The 23202-nt window shown below is 41.5% G+C and overlaps 1 protein-coding gene across 4 annotated transcripts in view; it reads left to right on the top strand.

Annotated features, from left to right (window-relative positions):
• bcar3 (BCAR3 adaptor protein, NSP family member) overlaps positions 1-23202 on the top strand; it is an 87204-nt gene that overhangs the window by 38426 nt on the left and 25576 nt on the right. For all 4 annotated transcript variants that reach the window (XM_080887748.1, XM_080887751.1, XM_080887749.1 and 1 more), the window contains one exon: positions 6673-6715. In XM_080887748.1, coding sequence (XP_080743874.1) covers positions 6673-6715 — 43 coding nt within the window. The remainder of the gene's footprint in view (positions 1-6672; positions 6716-23202) is intronic.

Genomic DNA, 23202 nt, shown 5'->3' with positions numbered 1-23202 from the left:
CTTTCTGCACCCAGGCAAACCTTGTGATTGAAAGTGATCACCCTGAGGTTGAGGACATGTGCAACCATGACAACCACCTAGTCACACGCTCTTCTATTTTGACTCTAGGGTGACTGAGCCATAATGTAAGGATGGCAGCTAATGACCTGACAGAAAGGAAAGTATCTTATTCAAGTCCACATCCTCAAATTTAAAGTTTCCTGTTCAATTATGCTGGTTCTTCTTAGTTTTTATGAGTTGACACAAATTCTTTTTCCTATTCAAACTAAAACATTCAAACTTTTTATTTTTCTAGTGCACATATAGATTGCTTGCTTACTGTGATCTTAACACTCCCAGAAATTTTCCAAATTCCAGAGTTTCCTCCCACCTCTGGTCATTTGGTTTCAAACTACAAACAATTCACAGCAGAGATTTCTATAAAATGATGAGTATGTCTTTATGGAATGTAACCACTGACTGTCCATTGCTGGCCTATGACCCCTAACCTTATGTCACACTATCTTCCCATTGGTCCATGTGTCTTTGTGTTGACCTTTGAGGGCAGCTCTAGGACCACCAAGAAAGGAGGGGGAGGAGGAAACTGAGCAGACAGAGTTCAGAGTTGGAGGGAGTATAGATGGACAATAACAGACTGGTGATATCTGAAACTTTTCTTTTTATTTGTGTAGTGTAAATGAAATTCTGAATTCCCCACCCGCTAACAATAACTCACTAACAAGTACTTTATGTAAGGTTTGTTCATATAGTGCTTTTTAAGAGCCAGAAAGTGCTTTACTGTATAAAATAAGATGCAACAAATTGTATAAATGGATAAAACGAAGCAAACGCAATCGTGCACGGATCTCAAGTCCAAGGAAAGCAAATTCTACACAAACAGATATCAAACATTTCTTTAGAACAATAGTTCAGTGTTTAATTTTAAACATTATGCTACCTTGGATACCTTGGATGCACTATAAAATGCATACCAGTAAACAGATCATCATTGATCATCAAGAACAAAATGGACTTCCTTTTTCCAAATGCACTCAATATTATTGTTTTTTTTTTTGTAGTTTTGTGAAAGCTGAATCATTACAAAAGGTTCACTAAAAATGTCCTTTTGTAGGCTAAACTCAACAGATTGTCCTGGAAAGGGGATGATTCGGAGTAAATCTGCTATCTACAGCAGTGCAAATGACATTTAGCCTTGTATTTTACCTGTTTGTACTGAAAAGATGTTGTATCTGAAAAGATGCCAGGTGTCAGAGCCATTCTTATTCTAATTTATTCTAATTTATCAGTTTATTTAGTTTTTGTTACTCCGTTTCATTTCTGCTTTGCATTGTAGGACAACTGTCTGCCAACAGAGCCAGTGTGTTTTGCAGCATATTGTACGAAACTAAGATCAAATGCCTTTTGGGAATTAATTAATGCCATTTATTTTAGAATAACTGTTCAGCCTGTGGTATTAAAACTAGAATGCATAGAAATCAGCTAAGATAAACACAAACTGACAGTAAATTGAGACTTTTCACTTTCTAATGGAAGCACACTGACCTCTGTAGGCTGCCTTCAGACTCTGCATGCTGCCATCAACTTTTTCCATTTCTCCCTATCCTTGTCTGTCTCTCTCTCTCTCTCTGTCTTAGCCTCCCTTCAACACACTCTCTCTCCCACACACACAAATATAGTGTAGTTCCTAACTTAAGCCAGTTGTGGTCTTGCTGAGTATTGTGCGGTGAAGCGCAAAGAACAACAGTAGCCAGAAAAAGATTGTGGCGAGTGCTGCCTCGCAGTGGTCAGCTCGTGTCCCCTGGAATGCTTCGCTATCGCACATCCATCATGCTCTGTTTAAATTCTTTTAACGCTGTAGCCAGGATGAGTAAACATTGCTAACCTAGCACACAAGGAGTGACACCGAATCTCTGTTTGCTCCGGGGCTATCACTCTGTTTGTGAGCCTGACCTTTGACCTGCCTGAGGGGAATTTTCAAAAAAGGGAATTTCCCTCCCTCAATTTTGGCACTTTTAACCCAGGAGGATGTAGATGGGTGTTGTCTGTCTGCATTGAACCCACCTAATCCTGGAGATCCAGGCTGAGGTTACAAGGGGCAAGTGGTTGGAGTGGTAAAAAACTTTGGTCCCATCAAAGGTCCAGCAAACCACTGACCTCAGAGAAGCAACACACATGGATACAGAAAATGTTCAGTGAGTTTCTGATTTTAGTTCAGATTTCAAACCACAGAAATTCCTCTACTGCTTCTATGTCCTTTATCTTCAGCGTTGAATATCAAGCACTAATCAGTGTATGCCAAACATAATGCATTACCTGCAGCAGGTGCTTTTATAACATAGGACAGAGGCTCTGCAGCCACTCACAGCTCTTTTCCCATTGGTAGAAGCTTCCCATTGCTTTGATATAGAGTATCACCAGCAGTTCACATTTTAAATTTTGTCAGCATGTCAGCAGTGCAGTGGTTAGCACTGTCATCTCACGGCAAGAAGGTCTCTGGCTATTTATAGCTTCCTCCCACAATCCAAAGACATGTGTTAGATTAACTGGTGACTTTTAAAATTGAATTTAGGTACAAATGTAAGCATAAATGTTTGTGTCTCTATTACCCTGCAGTAGACTGGTGACCTGTCCAGGGTGTACACAACCTATCAGACAGCTGGGATAGGCGCCATCCCCACTGTGACCCCTATATTGGATAAGTGAAAGAGGATGGATGGAGTAAAAGAAAGCTATATCTATCGCTTGGTGCTTCATCCTGTAATTTTGGAATAGCGGGGGAGAGCATGGATGCATACACATACCCATCTAGTTTTTTTATTCCTCATAGTTGTATATTTTACTTTTTTTTTAAAAAAGCAAAGGAAAATTGAGAATTTAACAGCAGGCAAACAGATTCATTTGCTGTCTCTGCTAATACCTGAAACTTGTCTTGTCTTACTTCTGTAAATGGTCTACAGTGAAAAAAAATAACCCCAAAAATGTGAAAAGACGTTTCAGGAACGAGCACACGGCATCTGTATGGGAATGAATGAAAGGGAGCAATTTCGGAAATGCTGTGGAAAGTAGAGTAGATCGAAAGCACTTGATCACATCTTCAAACTCGATGCTGCTGCTAGTTTTGTGGCAGTTTAGGAGGTGAGGCAAGGGGGCGGTTCAGAGCGTGAATTCCTGAAAGAGCGCCCCATTCTTAGACTTCAAAAAACTTTCACAACATTACATTCGATACTGTTGACCATAATATCCTATTAGAGCGATTAGAACATGCTGTAGGTATTACAGGTACTGCACTGCAGTGGTTTGTATCATATCTATCTAATAGACTCCAGTTTGTTCATGTAAATGGAGAGTCCTCTTCACACACTGAGGTTAATTATGGAGTTCCACAGGGTTCAGTGCTAGGACCAATTCTGTTTACATTATACATGCTTCCCTTGGGCAGCATCATTAGAAGACATAGCATACATTTTCACTGCTATGCAGATGACACCCAGCTCTATCTGTCCATGAAGCCAGATGACACACACCAATTAGTTAAAATGTCTTAAAGACATAAAGATCTGGATGGCCGCTAACTTTCTGCTTCTTAATTCAGATAAAACTGAGGTTATTGTACTCGGCCCTGAAAAGCCTAGAAATATGGTATCTAACCAGATTCTTACTCTGGATGGCATTACCTTGGCCTCCAGTAACACTGTGAGGAACCTTGGAGTCATTTTTGACCAGGACATGTCCTTCAATGCACATATTAAACAAATATGTAAGACTGCGTTCTTCCATTTGCGCAACATCTCTAAAATTAGAAATATCCTGTCTCAGAGTGACGCTGAAAAACTAGTTCATGCATTTATTACTTCCAGGCTGGACTACTGTAATTCATTATTATCAGGATGTCCTAAAAACTCACTGAAAAGCCTTCAGCTAATCCAAAATGCTGCAGCAAGAGTCCTGACAGGGACTAGAAAGAGAGAGCATATTTCTCCTGTTTTCAGGCCCCTCTTCTGTGGAACCAGCTTCCAGTTTGGATTCAGGAGACAGACACTATCTCTACTTTCAAGATTAGGCTTAAAACTTTCCTTTTTGCTAAAGCATATAGTTAGGGCTGGACCAGGTGATCCTGAATCCTCCCTTAGTTATGCTGCAATAGACATAGGCTGCCGGGGGATTCCCATGATGGTAATGGCCTGCATTTGTATAGCGCTTTTCTAGTCCATAGGACCCCAAAGCGCTTTACACTACATTCAGTCATTCACCCATTCACACACACATTCACACACTGGCGATAGCAAGCTACATTGTAGCCACAGCTGCCCTGGGGCGCACTGACAGAGGCGAGGCTGCCGGACACTGGCGCCACCGGGCCCTCTGACCACCACCAGTAGGCAAACACGGGGTTAGTATCTTGCCCAAGGATATTTGGCATGCAGCCAGGATGCAGCCTGGGATCGAACCACCAACCTTCTGATTAGTGGCTGACCTGCTCTGCCACCTGAGCTACAGCCACCCCTTTGAGTTTTTCCTTTCCAGTCACCTTTCTCGCTCACTATGTATTAACAGACCTCTCTGCATTGAATCATATCTGTTATTAACCTCTGTCTCTCTTCCACAGCATGTCTTTTATCCTGTCTTCCTTCTCTCACCCCAACCGGTCGCAGCAGATGGCCCCGCCCCTCCCTGAGCCTGGTTCTGCCGGAGGTTTCTTCCTGTTAAAAGGGAGTTTTTCCTTCCCACTGTTGCCAAAGTGCTTGCTCATAGGGGGTCATATGATTGTTGGGTTTTTCTCTGTATCTATGAAGCGCCTTGAGGCGACTTATGTTGTGATTTGGCGCTATATAAATAAAATTGAATTGAATTGAATTTATGGCGCTTTTTCCAAATACAGTGATGGACTGAGTCATACAATCGTCAAATAAACCTCACAAAGAAATTAGTTCAGCTCCAGTATAGTCAAGTGCTTTAAGTTTTACTTTATAATACATTTAATTTGATTTATTTTGTACTCAGGTATGCATGCATACATTTATAGATCTGTTTCTAAATAGGACTACACATGCTAATGGATGTTGTTTTCATCTGTTTGGCAATTTTTAAGTTTTGTTGGTAATCATTCTGTCATAATGTCATAAATGCAACACACACATATACGGTATTATTGCAATGGCTGAATGTTTAGTGTATAGTATAGGGGTTTACACTGGTGAAGGATGCCCAGTTTGATTTTAGGTGACAATACAAAACAAAACAAAAAATCAACCTGGCGGAGCGACCTACTGTAGCGACTCCTTGTGGTGCAGCTGAAAGTGCTTTCTCTCAGCACCTTCAGGAAGTTCCTGATTGTGTCAGACACAGCCACTGAGAGGAAACCTCGGTGCAGATTTCATCTGTAAGCCCTGACAACCTGCCAGATGACTGATCTGTGCACCTAAAATAGAATCAGGTTTAATATGCTGCATTTCATCGGTTCTGCAAACTCATTAAGGGTAAGAGTGATCTGAACACCTTCCATGAATGATGACTATACATTGTTGTGAATGGGGGCTTCTGTTCAGTTACATAACTAAATCCCACTCATTATTTGGGGCCATGTTTAAACTGCGAGGGCTTAGAGCTGCACATATTTGGTTTGGTAAGTAATGGACTGTGCTAATATTCCCGTGGGAAAACCAATGCAGGCCTAAGGGATTTAAACTACCAACCTTGGTAATGTAGCCACGGATTTGAGCTAATTACCCCTTTCACTGAGCCCCTGGTTGTAAGCCTCCTGTCGAGACTGAGCTGCAACTCGAGTACCAATGTTCAACGCAGAGATGGAGAGCACAGAAAGAGTTTTGTTAAGGGATAAAATGTGACAAGCTAACATTGGCGGAAAAAACAAACGGAGAACAAAAATACGAAGACTGAAAATGAGTAATCTGATCTTTAAACAATTGATAAACAAAAGTGATTAAAAAAGCAGATAAAACTGCAGCGCGTGTAAGCTGAGATTAGGAAGATGGACAAAAGCATTTTTTTGTGAATAAGAGAATTACAGAAAAATGCAAAAAGAGGAAATTAGAAAAGTGTGTGTTTGTGTGTGTGCTCTAACCTCTCTGTGAAATTGTCAGTGGACTCTGAATGGCAGGCGTGTGGCTGTGATGTGTTATGATGGGGGAGGAGAGAGAGAGAGAAAGAGAGAGAGAGGCCAAGTCAGACAGGCAGTAAGGGAACATGTTTACCACTAAAAGAAAGGGAGTGAAAGTCAGGCAGCGAAACCGGGAAAACAGGAGACTTAAGGCAGTGTAGTGCAAACTTTGGTTCCACTTGATTCTTTTTTCTTTTCTTTGAGAAACCCACTCCCAAGTGGGACCTACAGTAGTAGATGTGGATTAACTCTGCGTTGCCACAAGAATCAGCCCTCTGCTTTAGAGCGCAGGTTTGGCTTCTTATCATACAGGCACTTGTTTGGATCACCCTGTTAGACCTTTAAAGAAAAAGTGCCACACCTCCACACCTATAATTCATCTCCTACGGAGTGACGAGGGCTGAATACCCATCTTCAGCACTAGTCAGCGAGCGGCCTTGACTGTGCAGTTTATTTGTAATAGGAGCTATAAGGAGGACCTAAAGGTCCCATCTGGGTCCTTTTGGCAGGATGTGTTCTCTAAATCGGACCTTGTCTCTGTCTGTGTTCCCCAGGGAGCCTGCAGCCGGGCCCGACGCCACAGTGGACTACGTTAAGGTAGGAAAAGCAGTGGTGCTATATTGTTTGTCTGCTGTTGCTGAAAATAAGCGGTTCCATGATAATCAATGTAAATATTTTGTTTACTGAAAATATGGCTGCTTATTACTGCCTATAACGCATAAAACAGTATTTAAAAAGACTGATTGTAAAATGGTAAAACACACAGAAGTAAAATAAGATGTACGACCCCGCCAGGCTTAATTTAGTTTAGCAGACTAAAGTGGAAGCTTGTTGTGTGTATTATAGTAGGAAGGAAAAAGTTATACTAGCAGTTATGTAAAACCTCAGACCTCCCACCCTGCTGTGAAAATACTGCAGTACTAAAGTAAAGACATTTTGCAAGGGGGAATAAAAGTAAAACATTTAGTAAAGCCCACCAATAAAGGATTACATCTAACGGGACACATCTGCCACTGGATATGAAACACCAGCTGTTTCTGCAGACTGAGGTGTAAACATCACTCTTAGGTGAGGTTAATCTAATTGCACCTCGACTACTTGGATAATGTGCCTTTAAATCATACGCTCAGTTTTGTTGCTGTCACACAGCATTAAATCATTTTCGTACCACCTGCACCGCAGTTTTCAGTCAAAGACAGATGACGACCGAGATGCGATGGCTCTGTTAACACAGTTCTTTGCCTTTCTTATTTTTGGCTCCTGTCTGCTCGGTTGTTAAGAAATTTGTATTATTAAGACCATCAAACAAAATACAAACCTTCTGTACTGCACATTTAGTGGAGAAAAGGCAGGGTATCTAATCTAAATACATTTTGAGCAGCAACCAAATTGAGTGCTGAAGCTGGTTTACCTAATCTTTGGTCAGACATTGCCTTATTTAAATCATAATTATGCCTGTATTTTTGCAGGTTTCTTAGAACAACAGTGTTAAACAGACACTGACATGATTGCATTACTGGGAAAGAGTCTGTATTTTTATGTTTTGTTTTGGTTTTAAATCAATGAATGAAATTAAACAGGAACGATTTTCCGATTCCCACGCTTGCAACTGTGTGGCTAGAGAAGAGACAAGTAAACAAATAAACCAGCAAAAATCAAATTGTATTATGAGGCAAAGGCGTGGGAGGAAAAAGCGCAGCAGATAATCAGGCCTGTAGTCACAGACAGCTGTTCATATATCAGCACAGCTCATCGTAGACGGCTCGTCTGTACCTTCTGTTCATAAAGAAATGCGCAGGTTTGTGGACGATTTACACTCAACTTCATTATTTATCAAAATAAATAATTCTGTCATTTTCCTAAATGATATTTGTTTGTGTGAAAATGGTAAACTTTCTTTCCTTGAATGGGGGGAAAAAACTGTTTTTATACCTCACAATAAAAAACAAACAAATTACTCAATCCCTGCATCTCTGTCATAGATTGTAGACGTAGGCAAGAAACAGTGGAAATCAGAGAGAGGAGGGTGGCATGCAAATATGTCCTGAGCTGGAGTCATGCATGAAGTTTGCATTATGTGGTGTCCACACCGACGCTTTGGCCCTCATGACACTGACCTATGTGATCTAATTTTGTCCTGTGAACAGCAACATCATTAGTTTCTTTCAGATCTTTGCAGATGTCATAACATTTACTGCAAACTACTAGATTTTACTGTAAATAAAGCCTGTCATTACATACAAACCCGCAGTGGTTTCTCCACTTTTCTTTTTCCCAACATTTTCTTTCAAATCAGTTCTTTTTCTCTGCGTACGACCACGTCCCAACTACTCCTCTCTCCTCCATCTGTTGGCTCATATGTTTGGATGCTAACACCCCATTGTAAAAAGCAAACTCTGTCCTTCCCATGCGAGCGGGTCACACATGTGGGAGCTAACCTCACAGAACACTTATGGGCTCAAAATGTGGTCATAAATATTTTGTACTTGTAAATCAGGATTTGTATGTGTAAACAGAATTTGTGTGTGCGTAAAAAAGATTTGTGTGTGTAAAAGAAGATTTGTGTGTGTAAAAAAAGATTTGTGTGTGTAAAAGAAGATTTGTGTGTGGACTTAGCCAAAAAAAACCCTGCAAGTTACAAGTACAAATTTTGACCCTATTTTTCTTCCTATCATCTGATTGGCCAATGTCATGTCAATCACAAATGTAACTATCCAATCAGAGAACAGATGGGTTTGGCTGTCGGAGGGGTGCTTTTTTGGACTGCAGGTCCTTGAAGGGTAATACAGTTTGAAGCTGGAGGATCTCTATATAAATATCTGATAGCAGTTAGGTGCCCTAACTTTCAGCAGCTGTTGAAAGGATAAAGTTGTGGTATATCAGTGGTTAGAAATACCATTATTACTTTAGGATTAGTTTAACGCAAAGTCAGGGCTGACCCGGGACCATGGCTGTGAGTCACAGTGCGCAGCATAAAGGTCCTTTCACATCGGATGCAGGGGAAAGCGCATCAAATCCGACTTCTTTGACCCTCTGCGACTCATCTATCCGATCATGGTGTGACGGTGTGAACGACACAAATTCAATATTTTCAAATCCGATCTGGGTCACTTTCGTATGTGGTGCTGAATCCGATACATATCTGATTTTTTTAGAAAGCGACTGCTGTTTGATGGTCATGTTGCATTAAATCAGTCTTCTACGTCACTGACACAAGACAGATGCCAACTATCAGCGCCCGACATGGTGAACGCTCCTATCCAGTGAAACTGTTGGGAAGACAACGTTGGAGAAACGTGAACATTTTATTTGTACTGTATAATCTGCAGATTCTGACAGAAATCTGCAGCTAGAAGCAGCGCTCCTCTAAAACAGCAGTAAGGATCATTATTAGGCCAAATGTAAATAACAAAACTTTATAACTTAAAGCAAAACTGGGAAACGTAAAGTCTGAAGTCTTTACATTAAGGGCCATCAGTCACACAATACTGCTTGCTCTGGGTCTAAACAGAGCGCGTCGTGTGTGACGTCTTCTTTTGCGCATGCGGCTGCTCTGAGCGTTCACACTAGAGCGCGTTTGCTGTCGCATTTTAATTGTAGTGTGAACAAGCAGACAAAAAAATCAGATTTGATCAAAAAATCGGAATTGAGCATCAAGACCTGCAGAGTGAACGTAGCCTAAGACTGTTTTTTGATTTTTACAGTTAGGAATATGGCTCTCTGTCTACAATGTGCCGTCTCTCAAGACAGTCAAAACCCTTTAACTGGAACTTGATCAGTCAGGCTAAAATCAAAAGTACTGATATCATCAGGACATTTTCACACTGAGCCAACACCTCTCTGTTACAGAGCTGAGGATGCCTTTGTGCCAAATATCTAGAATAAATATCTACATTTAACCTACAATGACAAAACCAACTCAAAGTGCTCTGACTAAATAGTTTGTGCGATTGTCTCTACATTGTGATTGATGAGACTACAAACCATTATACACATTTAACAATTAAATGTTCTGACAAACACATTTGTTTCGTTTTCTGCTCATTTTATTTCCAAATTAAGAAGCAAATTATGTGAGTGATTTAGAGTGTCCGATCAAAGTGCATGTCTGCACTGTGAGAGGCCCCACAGAGCCGCTGCTGCTCACTCTGTCACTCTGTTTCTGATTCGCTGCTCATGCAGCAACTGAACAGCCTCCTCAAAGATCTACAAAAAGAAGCGAGGGTCCTAACGATACAGTTTCTCGGCCTGTCTTTCTGGGAACCTGTGGATCCATTTTGTACCTTGTCCTCACTAGCAGATTGTTGCGTTTTGTTCTCACTGGCTGGAGAAACGCTTTTGTCACTTTCTAAACGTCTCAGCGCGTGACTGGAGCCACTCGATGCTTTTAGCTCCGCTTTTAATAGCTCCACAACGGCTGCTACAAAAGTCGCGTGACCCTTTTCCATCACAAACTGAAGCACGTATTTGGATCCAAATTTGCGACACAGGTCTTTGTACATTATGATGTACAAGTTTTTTACAGTTTTTAGAGGAGTCAAGTCTCCCCCAATCTTCTCTCTTATATCAGTCACTATCTGCTGAAAATTCAGCTTTACAGCAGTTGTTTGTGTTTTCTCAGAAACGTGAGCGACTAAATTTGCAAGACACAAAGTGAGAAAGGTATCGGTCTCTGCAGGCGTAGGAAGCGTCCCAGACGAACACTGCGGGGCGTCGCTACATTTTTCTTCACTCTCTGAACTCTCACGGTCAAGATTTTGGACATCGGTGATTTGAAATATATCACTGTTGACCTCGCTACCCAAATCTCCCTCACCTACACAAGCTTGAGTCTGTGTGCTTTTACAAGTCTCTACAGACTCTGGTTTAAAGTCGTCATCTTCCTCAGTTTGGCGATTCAACAATGCTGTAGCTGCGACTCTCACCATCTACAAAAGCGGGAGCTAAGGTCTTTGCACAGTCCTTTAAAATGTTCACTACACTGTAAACCATCCCAACAAAGTTTGTTGGGGATGTGGATCTATCTGATTGCAAGGATGTGGACCCTGTGATACGACTCAGGGCTGAGTTTACGTTCTTTGCAATCGACACTGAAAATAAAGTCAGTAGTTTGTCAGTAGACCGCCGTTGCCCAAAACCCAAGACCCAACCGAAGCAGTAATGAAAGATGTTTCTGAGGCTGGCCTGAATATCATCCTCTGTCACCCTGCAGTAACTGCACCCATCAAGCAGAGGTTCAACGTTCATCCTGAAAAGGGAGAGAAGAGAAATGTAGTCAGTCATTTTCCAACACTATCACTGTTTTGTCCAAATCTACAGGCGTCATTAAAATAAACCACATTGATGACTTCACACGTGATGTAAACGAAGCAATGCTGTGTCCTCTGAAAAACCCCTCCGTCACCAGGATTACCCGATGAACCATCTCACGTAAAACGTCTAAGAAGAAGAAAGACTGAATGAAACTGTTTAATAAAGCAAGCTTTAGATTTACCGGTCAGCGGAGCTTTCTTTGTCTCCACGATCATGATTATGTGGGCAGCATGAAACCTGTCGGCGTATGACTTTATACACTACGGTGCTAATGTGCCCTATGAGTGCTCGGCACATCTCGGTCAGCAGATCGACGACATCCGAGGAGATGTCATCAGTGGCTAATGCCGTCCACTGTCTGAAAGAAAAACATTGAGAATGGTTGAGCGAAACAAACCTGTAACCAGTGAATATGTCTGTATATGCTGATAACTGTCTCGCTGACTTTGAGCTTGTGACTTACCTGAGCGATAAATCGTCTAAATAGTTTCTGAGGCATCGTTCAATGTCTCCAAATCTGAACAGAGGCACGCTGAGATGACTGCACCTCGGTTCAGCATGTTCATCTAATGGGATCTAGAAAGAACAGACAGATGTCAGTGAGCAGGCTTTACACATCCAAAATAATAAGAATTAGACCAGCAGCCAATGTAAGGTTTTTGTCACAGCTGCACTAAATAAACAGTATTGGTGCCTCATTTTGGATGTTTCTGTAACAGTTAGTCCACCAGTACCACTAAGCTTCTCACATTTTGCCGGTCCAAGCCCGGATAAAGGTGCAGGGTTGGAATTGTGACATTCCCCCCTCCAGGGGCGGGGGCACCTAGACCCGGTTTGTAGAGTACGCTTGGGGAGTGTGATCGTGTGTACAGCGTCTCTTTATGTCTGTCTCCACGTTGGTTGAGTGTGGAGTAAGTGCATATGAGAGCATGAGGGTGGGAATGGATGTTTGTATCTGTGTGTGCCTGTATGTCTGTGTCTATATGCCAGGTTGGGTGTCAGGCGCCACCTCTCTGGGGACATCTCAGGCCCTCCAAGGTTTGGAGGCCTATCTCCCCCTACCACCACTTCCCCTGCCAGTGGCGGACCCCCTCAGACATCGGTGCGTTAGTGGTTCTTTGTGTCCGGGGATGGGCGTCCAGGTACACACCGGCTCACTCCTTGGCAGCCGCTTATCGGGGCCTGGAGCCTGGGGCTCACTCGGGCCACTTCGGAGGTGGGGTGCCCCCGGCCTCTCGGCCTGGGGCTCGGTCACTCAGGCGCAGCTGGCTGCCGGCGGAGCTCACGGGCGCATCACTGCAACTCCCCCTGGCTTCTGCTCCGCGGCTGCTGAGTGAGCCCTCATCTGGGACTCTCCTCAGCTCTTTCTGGGACAGTGGCACGGCTGCCCCTCTGTTGGTCTTCCTTGGTCTCTTGTGTTCTGGGGGCCTCTGGATGTCTGGAGTTTTGATCTCCTCCACACCTGCTTCACGCCCTGGAGGACGGGGCTGTGGCCCCCCCACACCCTCTAGCAGATTATTACATGAAGGAACCTTTTAAAAAAACAAGCGCGTCCATGCTCACAGGTGTACACACGGGTGATCACACCCACAAACTACACCCTTTTTGGCTCCTACCTCAAAGCACACTGTGTTCTGTTGATCTTACGTGCTGCACAATAATGTTTAACATTTAGTATTTACTGTCATATTCCCATATATCATTGTGATGTTGTTTATTCTATTACTCTTGTTCTCTTCTGCTTGCTTTCTTTTTTCTTTCTCAGCAGGTGATCCAGGTGATTGATATATGCATTTTTTTTTTCTCTGCCCGTTCTGTTGGTTTTTGTCTTTTGCCCTTCTCCCCCGTCCCTCTTCTCAGCTGTTTCTCTTTCCCTCTTTCTTTCTCCCCTTCTTTCCCCCAGTCAAGTCTGTCCCGTATTCAGTAAGTGAAAATAAAATAAACAATAAAAGGTGAATCAAATGGACCATTACGGCAAGGCTGGGATGGTCAGTTTGGTAAAGTAAATCCGTTGGGCATCTTTCTTTGCCTTTAGACAACAATTCTGATGGCAAAAGAGCCAAACGGGACAGGCCAAAAAAAAAAAAAGAAAAAAAGAAAAAAAGAAATAAAGAACATGTTAACTTAAAAAAAAAAAAAAAAAAAAAAAAAGGAATTGTGACATTAAAAAAAAATTGCTAAAAATTTAATTTGTAGTTCTAAATAAATTCTAAATGCATTTAGGAAAATTTTTTACTCAATTTATGTCTCTTCCACGGTTTTATTTCTCTCTCCAACAACGTAGGTTACAATTACATTAGCATGACCAATTATGCAAATTAGGCGATGACATCATTTGGCGACTTCTAGCGACTTTTAGGACAACCAATAGCGATTTTCCTTACTGAGGAGTTGGCAACACTGCATGGAGGCAGCATATGCCGCTAATGCTAACTGCTAGCTAAAGGCCAAGGATCCAGAATTTGTTGCGCTGGCTGCTGAGCTCTGTGGGGTTTTGCGGCAGCTCTACCTGTACTAGATTCACCTGCTCCTTGTAGTTTCTATCTCTGACTTTATGTCCTCTACAAGAGTTTCTGTTTTTTTATCTTCAAATGTTCAATAAAAACGTATTGCTAATTCAAAATGAAGAAGGCTTTGTAACTATCCCCACTAGTGAAGACTGTGCCATTTCCACAACACTGCCCCCTCTCCCGAGGTCCGCAGCGCTGTTGAAAAGGCTCTGGAGGTCCCTGTATTAAGCACGTAAACCTGTGACACAAAAATCACCAAACTCGGGCCACCACAGACTGTTTTCCTTCGTGGTGATGAAGGAAAACGCTGGGTTGGCATGTAAAAGGGCATTTATTCCCTTCAGTTCAACAAAGCGCCCCTCCGACAGCCAAACCCATCTGTTCTCTGATTGGATTGTTACATTTGTGATTGACATGACATTGACCAATCAGATGAAAGGAAGAAAAATAGGGTCAGAATTCGTACTTGTAACTTGCAGGGTTTTTTTTGGCTAAGTCCACACACAAATCTTTTTACACATACAAATCCTGATTTACAAGTACAAAATATTTATGACCACATTTTGAGCCCATAAACACTCTCAAACCTGTGAGCCCACATGCACAAATAGTACTTTGTGTGCATTTCTTTGGTCACACACATGGTGTATCAACAGAGTGCGTAGCCTATTTTGTGTGTGTCTGCGTGCTGACCGCATATGTGGCCTACTGTATTCCAGGTATTATATAATATGTGTGAAAGCCTAGCTGTCAGCTCTGCTTCTGTGCTGCTCCAGGTGTGTTTGCATTTCCACTGTGGATGAAAACACACACATAGACCGTACAGGTACAGTACAGGTGTTGTGTGGCATATGCTTTGGAAACTGTTTTTTTACAAACAGTTGTCAGTACAGTGAGTGTTGCATTGTTCTCTGTGATTATGTCAAGTAGATGTGAGCAGAATGGGTGTTTGTTGGGAAGGAAGTCTCTGTGGAAAACAATAGTTTTAATATATTCTCAACTTCACCACCTTATGGCCAGTTTCTCTTCTCGTTGACAGCCTCTGTTTGATGTTCGTCACTAAGCATCCAATCAGCTTGTTTCCTTCTCTAGAAATAGACATAACATGAAGAAGAAGTCTAGTACCCTGTCTTCCAAATTTAAAGACAATGGAACCTGATTTTGCTAAATGTACTAGGTTCTTCCTTTAATCATGCTCCACCTATTGACCAGATTAAAAGAAAACCAACAAGGTGTTGTTTAGTAATCGTGCTGACAAAGAGGCAAAAGCACTGGTGAAGGAATGAAGTCAAATTGAAGTGTCTCTTTCTCACAGAAAGTAAAATTTACTGAGGATTATAAAGTAGGTATCAAGATAAGTACTGTATAACTTTACTGAGTAGAAAGTAATAGGAGCAGATTGTTGATTTTACTATGACTTGGCCAGACTTAATAGTATAATACAGCACGATCTCTGTATTATTTGATGACAAATTAAATGATAGAGAGGAAAAGAAAGACCCTCAGTGATTCAGTGTGAACACAACTCTTCTTCTACTAAGCCTTTGCTAAAAGACTCTTTTGCACTCTTTTATTCCCACACAATGAGTTGAAAGTTGCTGTAAACCCTCATGAGAGAGCTTTAGGAAACAATAATGCTCTGTGTGTGTGTGCGTGCGTGTGCGTGCGTGTGTGTGTGTGTGTGTGTGTGTGTGTGTGTGTGTGTGTGTGGTCTTGGGTTGCAGTAGCTATTAACTCTGTGTGGATGACACTTGTATAGAGCACACACACATACTGAAGGCACCAGTTTAAAACTGTGCTTTGCTAATAATAAAGATAAAAGAGCAGTAACTGTTTGAATTCACTTACAAACAGCTATTCATGCATTTGTTGAGTTTTAGAGGAGTGCACCATCTGCTGGCCAAACTGAGGAAAGGGACTGTCAGACCCGAAAGTAGAAATGTCGCTGTAGATGGATGTTGTTGTGAATGTTTGTTAATTAGAAGTCCAAACAATAGTGTGACTTTCATACCAGTCTGTCAGTGAGCCAGCATGACTTCAACAGCAAGCAGCCAGCCACGCTCGGCACCCCACCAACCAGCTTGGTTTGTCTCTCTGCTCGTCCATGAACTGGACACCCAGTCAGTTATTCAGTTTGTCAGCCTATAAGTGGAACAGGCAGCTGGCCAGTAACCCCCACCAGCTTGCTACAGAATATCATCAGTAATAATTTTCCTGTTAATTCATCAGTGGCTGTTCAGTCTCCAGATTTTCTCAGTGATGATTTTGAGCAAGTGTGGTCAGGTTACAGAAATCGTGATCATACGCTCTATGCTCAAGGGAAAAAGCAAGTAACATCAAGGTTTGTCTTTGTCATCTTATATTCAGATTTACCTAAAAAAACATTAAAACTTTTGGGTAATAATCTAGACACGGATATTTTTTTTCTCCTTTATTGAAGCTATCGCCCGTTTTTAAACAGTTGTAGCTCAAGATGAGTAATTGTCTGTTTTTAGATTTGGGTCAAACCATATGAGCCAGTTTCTCAGACATGGATTTAATCTAAATCTGGGCTAAAGAGAGAGTCACAGAAGAATCGTACTGAAGAAAATAGTCTAGAACCAGTCTTCGTGTCATGAAAATGGAAGTCACGTTGCTCATATGTATGGATGTATTAATGTTAAAATACTTGTCTTTCATGTTATATTAAATTGTCTGCACTGTAAATAAAAGATGAAAAATTTTCCAGTGTTCAAACCAAATATCAGATGCTTCTTGCATTAACTGTGAAGCTGATCTTCTCTTTGTAAAATTGTTATGTTTGTATTCTTGTTTTTCAAGTATACAATAAAGTAAATAAGTATGAGTAGTAGTTTGTATTTTTAATTGTAGTTTATGGAACTTTGGTGCTCCAGTGTACTTTACAAAAGCAAATACACCAACAAATTAGTTTCTCTTTTGACCCACATAAGATGTATTGTAGCCTCTTACTGCATGCGCTTTCACTGACTATATAAGGATCACGTTGAACCAATCAGTACGGCTCGACACCAGTCTATTATATTATTGATCACTCAGTCACCAACACCTCATATACACACACAGTCTGCACATGTGTGCATGTGACAGACTCACCCAGAGGGTGAATAGAAGTGTCACTGATTTTATTGATGCATTAGGGGATGAGGAAGCGTGATGAATGCTGCCTAACTGGTACAGAAGGACAGTGAAGCTTCGATTGTGGTGTGATATCATACTGCACCGTAGAATCCAATTTCTGCCAACCAAGCTTGCAGCCACTGTCAGGAAATGTAAAACCTGTACCTACTGCATGTCTCCTTTACTGTATTTATCATTGAGACTGTTGGGAATCGTGACCTTGTAAATGGATGTGTAGTACATTTGGACATGAATTCTTTATTAGGTTTACTACCTAATGCAATTTGATGCAGATTGTATGAGATGTGTTTATAGAACAAATGCAAACTGAAAGATGAATCACTTGTATTTGTTCGTTCTCGTAGAAAGCACTTCTCATCTTTATATTTTGCTACTGTTCTGATCAGTTTTGTATATTGGTGGCAGTTCAGGCTTACATTAGCATCCCATTGTCCTATTGTACTTTGGCCAGTTAAGCTGCATTATGGGAAATTTAGGGGCCTTGTATGTCTTTAGGTACTTCAATTCAGGCTTTGACAATAGAAGTTAAAATAAATCCTAGGATGAGTGGAATATTCTGTTAACACATCATGAAAAGAGAAAAGATCCTTTACTTTCAACATCATTGACTGCATATAGTTTCTCTCAGTCCCCCCGGACAGTAAAATATACATCCTGAAATAAAACTACATATTTAAGCCAATTTTTACATAGAAAATAGCCCTCTTTCATCCCCAATTTTCCATTTTATTATATTTCATGTAATCAGCTTAGGTTGCTGAAACAGCACAGTCTCTCGTATTTGACAGAACCAACAAACAGATAGAAATAGAAAACATAGAACCTCAGCGCCCCAATTTCTGTCCTTCACTGTTTTTCCAAAGCATTCCTGGAGCGACGGATGTGTGTATTTTAAGGTGGACGTTTAGCCTAGCTGGTGATTTGGGGCTTCTGTGGTTGCCAGTCGTGTGTGTGTGTGTGTGTGTGTGTGTGTGTGTGTGTTTGTGTGGGAGTGTGTGCGCCTCTATGTGGTGCCTTAGGGAATGTTCTACATGTATTTCCTTCATGGGTCCTCATGAGAGTTCACACTGTAATTAGTGGCTCAGTTTCCTGCGACCGAATATTCCCTTCAACTTGTTGCTGCTGGCGTGTCACCCTCAGTGTGTGTCTAGTCTTTGTGTGCATGTGGCTGTTCTTATGGTAAATGGCCTGTATTTGTGTAGCGCTTTTCTAGTCCCTAAGGACCCCAAAGCGCTTTACACAACCAGTCATCCACCCATTCGCACACACATTCACACAATGGTGATGGCAAGCTACATTGTAGATGGTAGTGTTTGTGCTGTATACTCATGGTTATTTCTTTATTTTCTGTCTTTGTACGCTGCCATGTACACTCTGGATCTAGTTACGTTTGTCCAACCGTTTTCCTCACTTTCTTCCCTGAAGAAGTTGATAAGTTTTACTGGCCTGAAACATGCCAATATACTTTTTTCACTTTCCTGCTTTGGGGCCAGTTTCCTTATGTCAGATGTCAGTATGGGTCTGTGTGTGAACTGGTGTGAAAGCTAAGAGTTTCACCAGTGTGTGGGCGTAATTGCTCAACAAGCATTAAGTAACACAAGTGGCCAGCATCAGTCCACAGCACACAAACTTTCTTTGTGACTCATAGCTGTTTTCTTAAAATACTTACTGCCAACTGTGGAAGTGATATACTTTTAGGTTTTTTTTTTTTTTTTTCTGTGATGTGTTTTCTGTTCTCAAACTGCTGGTTTGAGCAGTTGGAAGAGCCACAATTCCAACCATGGCTTTACACCAAAAAAGAGCATCTCTTATGGAAACGTTAACATCGTCTATATGAGACTGAAAGACAGTCGCACAAGGGCTGGACATTGTTTTTGATAGGCAGATAAACCTAAAGTAGTAATGCAGAAACTCCACAGCTGTGAGTACTCAGAAAGAAAAGGCATACATAATTATTTGGCCAGTATTTTGGTCAAACTGTCACTTTAGAGACTAAATTGAGTAACAAACCAATCAGCACAATCAGTGCAAATTCTGAAAAAATGATTTTGAGTCAGAGGGAAACAATAGCAACAGTTTAGGTTTGAAGTGTCATACTGAATGCATGCAGAGGATGCAAAGCCGATGTACACAGCTTTCTTTCCATTGCCCATGTGTTTGCAGTGAGAGCAGGCGGGAGACTCTGCCTTTGGGTCACTCCTAGTTTATCAACACTTGATTGGTGCAAACCACCTCACATGGGTCTTTCTCTCTCCCATATATGGAGCTTAGGGGGGCAGGGCAAAAGGGAAATTTAAAGAAAAAATGTGTGAGAAAGTGGAGGGCTCACTCTGCGGGGACTGTGGAGGAGAGAGGCAGAGACGACAGAATGTTAGTAACAGTTATCCCAGGGGAGATGTTCACTCCTTAGTCTGAGAGACTGGAAAAATTCTGACTTGTGATATTGATCCAGCTGCAGAGTTAGTACTCGACCATCTGTGTAACTCTTAATGAAGGTTTTACTGGAAGAGGCAAATGGGAATCATTGGGAACTTGTCGTTCAAGTTGTTCTTCAGTTACCTTGACCGCAGATCTAACTGAGCTGGCCGAAGGCAGCATTTGTTACCCCGTTAGTGTCGGCAGATAGAGTCGATAATGTCGGAGAGATGCAACCTCAAAGCCCTGACAGCAGCTCTGTGTTGCTTCTACCACAAGAATTCTGTCATCGGCGCAAAGGTGAGGAAACACAGGAGAGTGTGTGTGAGAATGTGTCCATGTTACCTATTTTATCATTGAATTCATCTTCATGTTTTGTACTTTTGCTTTGTGTAAAATTCATCATACAAGGTGTAACTGTAAGTGCCCATGTGCAGGTGTTTTGTGAATGCTTGCATGCTACAGACTTTATGCTGGTGTTGTCCATCATGAGATGATCTTAGTCCAGGGGTAGATTAAAAAGTAAGAGGTTTGTTTGCCTTTAAAGTATTAATAGCATGCAACTTCAGAAACATTCTTTAATGCAAGCGTGCTTTTCAAGGCTCGTTTCATCCTGTTGTTTCAAGGAGATGGTGGAAAGAAAACAACATATTGCCCTGCAGAAAACAGTCTGAAAAGTGCGTGGTAACACTTCCAGCCTGAGCAAAATCTAATCAGCCTAAATAGTCCTTCTCTTTCCCATCGCTCTCACTGTGAACACTGGGCTTTTATTAGTCAGACCAGACACTCTCATAAATGGCCAACTGTGCGACTGTCTGTCTGAGGGTGTGATTGTGAGATATATGCTGGCTTCATCCATAACTAGTGCTGGCAGACAGATAAGGCTGTGTGTGAAGGAAGTGGTGAGATGGTTAGACAGTTAACAGGACAGGGGTAGTAGTCCTCATGTGAATGATAAATTACCAGCTTGTGCTAGTTTGTCTTCTTGACATCAGTAAATTGTATGAATGTCATTACTTGATTGGATGCAGCGAGCAGCAGCGGGGCAGGAGGCTGAGGTGGGGTGGTGTGTCCCTCTGTGGATCAGCCTGTACATTTCCATCTGCTGCTAAAATGCACTTTGTGCCTGGATAAAGTCTGTTTACAGGTCTTTATATGTATCTTCTAAGAGCACACACTGATCTCACCACAAAGTATGCCAAGAAGTTGTTCTGAAGTTTTCAGCATATTGCATCTTCATCAGACTATATTTTTGTGTGCATTTTCTCCGGTCAACTCTCAACCTTGCCGTGCTGATGTTGCAGCGTGCTGTCATCAGCACGCTGCAACACTTAAAATCCATTTCTCTTCAAATGGAAAGCTGTCAAAGAGGGGGAAAAGTATTACTCTGTGCTCTCAAACCAATCCAAACCATCCAGGAAAACTTGGATTCCTACTTAATGCATATGGCAGTTCATCAGCACTTCCTCTCACTAAGAGTTGCCTCTAATGGCTGTTGTTGTTGTGTGCAGTCTATCCAGACCTTCTGTTTCAGAGAGAAAATAAATGACCAATAGTTACATTACTGCTCATTTAGAAATTGAATGAATAAAACCTGAGATGTTCTGTCTGTCACTCTCTTGGTTATTTTAAGAATCCTCCAGTCTGTTCATTTAAATGATGCTTCGATGCAATGTGAACTTGTTATCCTTATTTGATATCTTTGTTGTTTTCTCAAGAACCAGAACTGCACAGCACCGCTCCCATCCATCTCATGCTCTTCTGTCTCTTTTGTGAGTTTTCCCCCAGCTCATCCTCATCCTCTTCATTAGTGCTTTTCTATTTTCTCTCTGTCTCTCTGTGTCTTTACTTTTGACTCCATATTGCCTGGGGTTTTGTTCCATTCCCCTTTTCATTCTCCCCTCCATCTGTTTCTCTGGGAGGTCGCCATTTATCCACAGAGGCCCTGCTTCCTGTTTCTGTGCCTGCTGAGATTCAGGCTTACTTGTGCTGGTATCCTTAGCTATTAGATCACATCATTGACACTTTTTCGTTTTTTTTTTTGTTTGCATTAGCTGCCATGATCCAACATAGCTGGGTTGTATGCATAGTTAGATTGCTTCTGTGTGTACATTTGCTGTAAAACGATGCATTAAAAAGTTCTTTTTATCTTAATCCCGTTGCATGATAAGGTTCTTTCTCTATCGTTGTATAGCAGAAACCATTATTCATCTTTAGCTCTTAAAACATGATGCTCTAAAACTTAAAAACCCTCAGTTGCTATTTCAGGCTTAGCTCATTGCTTGGAGATCAATCCTTTCTACTGTTTCTAAAAAATCTTTTTACATCACTAAGCATGAATCTCATCTGTATCTTTGAGGCAGTCGACCTCAGTTATCGCTGTAGGATTTGAATCTGGAAGCAATCCTCTTTTGACTTTCACAGTATATGACGAACAGGCTATAGCCATTCAGTCGTTGTTCATACAGGTTCAGGAACCTAGCTGCAGAGATTTGTTCCCACTCTTCCACAAGAGCATTAGTGAGGCACCGATGCTGGTGCTGAGATTGTGGCTTACAGAACAAATTAAGATGGCACTGACGATGAACTCTCTTTGGCTGCCCCAGGCTGACCAATCAGATGCTCTCTGACCTAAACACAGGAAGATGTTTGTATTTAGTTGTGTGTAAACAGGAAAGGAAGGGACCTTTTTGATGACGAAGACAACACGCAGAGATAGAAAATCAAAACATCAACAGCTATTAGGTTTTATCAACTGTCCTCAGCGGTAATGATGCCCATTTAATTCAATGTTAGAGTCAAACACAGTGTTGTTGTCAGGCCCTAAAAAGCTAAACTGAAGCTCTGAGGAAAAGCATTTGGATACTGCATGACTGTTCAGCAGGAATATTCTCATTAAGCCCACCTCAATTCTACATGTATTCTTGACACAACCTGCACTGCTGTTTGCATTCATGTATTCACTTTTTAAAGCTTTGTGACTTGATTGGGGATGCATACTATGCAGCATGTAGACACAGTGGGAAATGGTAGCATGAAGAGAGGGAGGAGGAAAAAACTGAAATTGTTAAGAGAGATGAAAAGAAAAGGAAATGCCAGAAATACAGCAGACCAAAGAGTTGTTATTTTAATGATGATTGCCCCAGTGAAACCCATTTGATGGGTATCCCAACTCTCATTTAAGCATTTTGTTTGTTGAACTTTCAAAACTTTTGCCTTTAGCAACTCAAGACTTTCATAATACTAATTGGTTGCATTCTAAAAATAGAAATAAAGAAGATGAAAAGCTGCATAGCCTGACTTCACCTCTAAAATGATCTCAGACGTCACCATAATTGTAATGATGTGTCTGTTATGGTGCTGCGTTGCTTGTATACTGTTGCAGTGGTCATAATCCCACTGTACAGTGTAGCATCACAGATAAAGATTATTTTGAGACCCAACCAGAGACCAGGGCAATAGTTTTTATTGTTTCTTCTTGAAAGAAATGTGTTGCAACTGAGGCAGCAGAAGAGTTTCCTCTATGGTCTTCTACGGTGTTTTAGTTGGTGTTTGAAGAATTGTTAATATACTGACTCCGCTGCATATTTGAACATGATTCAAATGGAGCTGCTTCTTCTAGTCAGTCTTCAGGGTTTTTTGTTATCTGCAATCCTGCAGGCTGGCGGTATCAACTAAGAATCTCAG

Source organism: Rhamphochromis sp. 'chilingali' (genome assembly GCF_963969265.1).
Source record: "Rhamphochromis sp. 'chilingali' genome assembly, chromosome: 7".
NCBI lineage: Eukaryota > Metazoa > Chordata > Actinopteri > Cichliformes > Cichlidae > Rhamphochromis > Rhamphochromis sp. 'chilingali'.
This window is presented reverse-complemented; position numbering and strand designations above follow the sequence as displayed.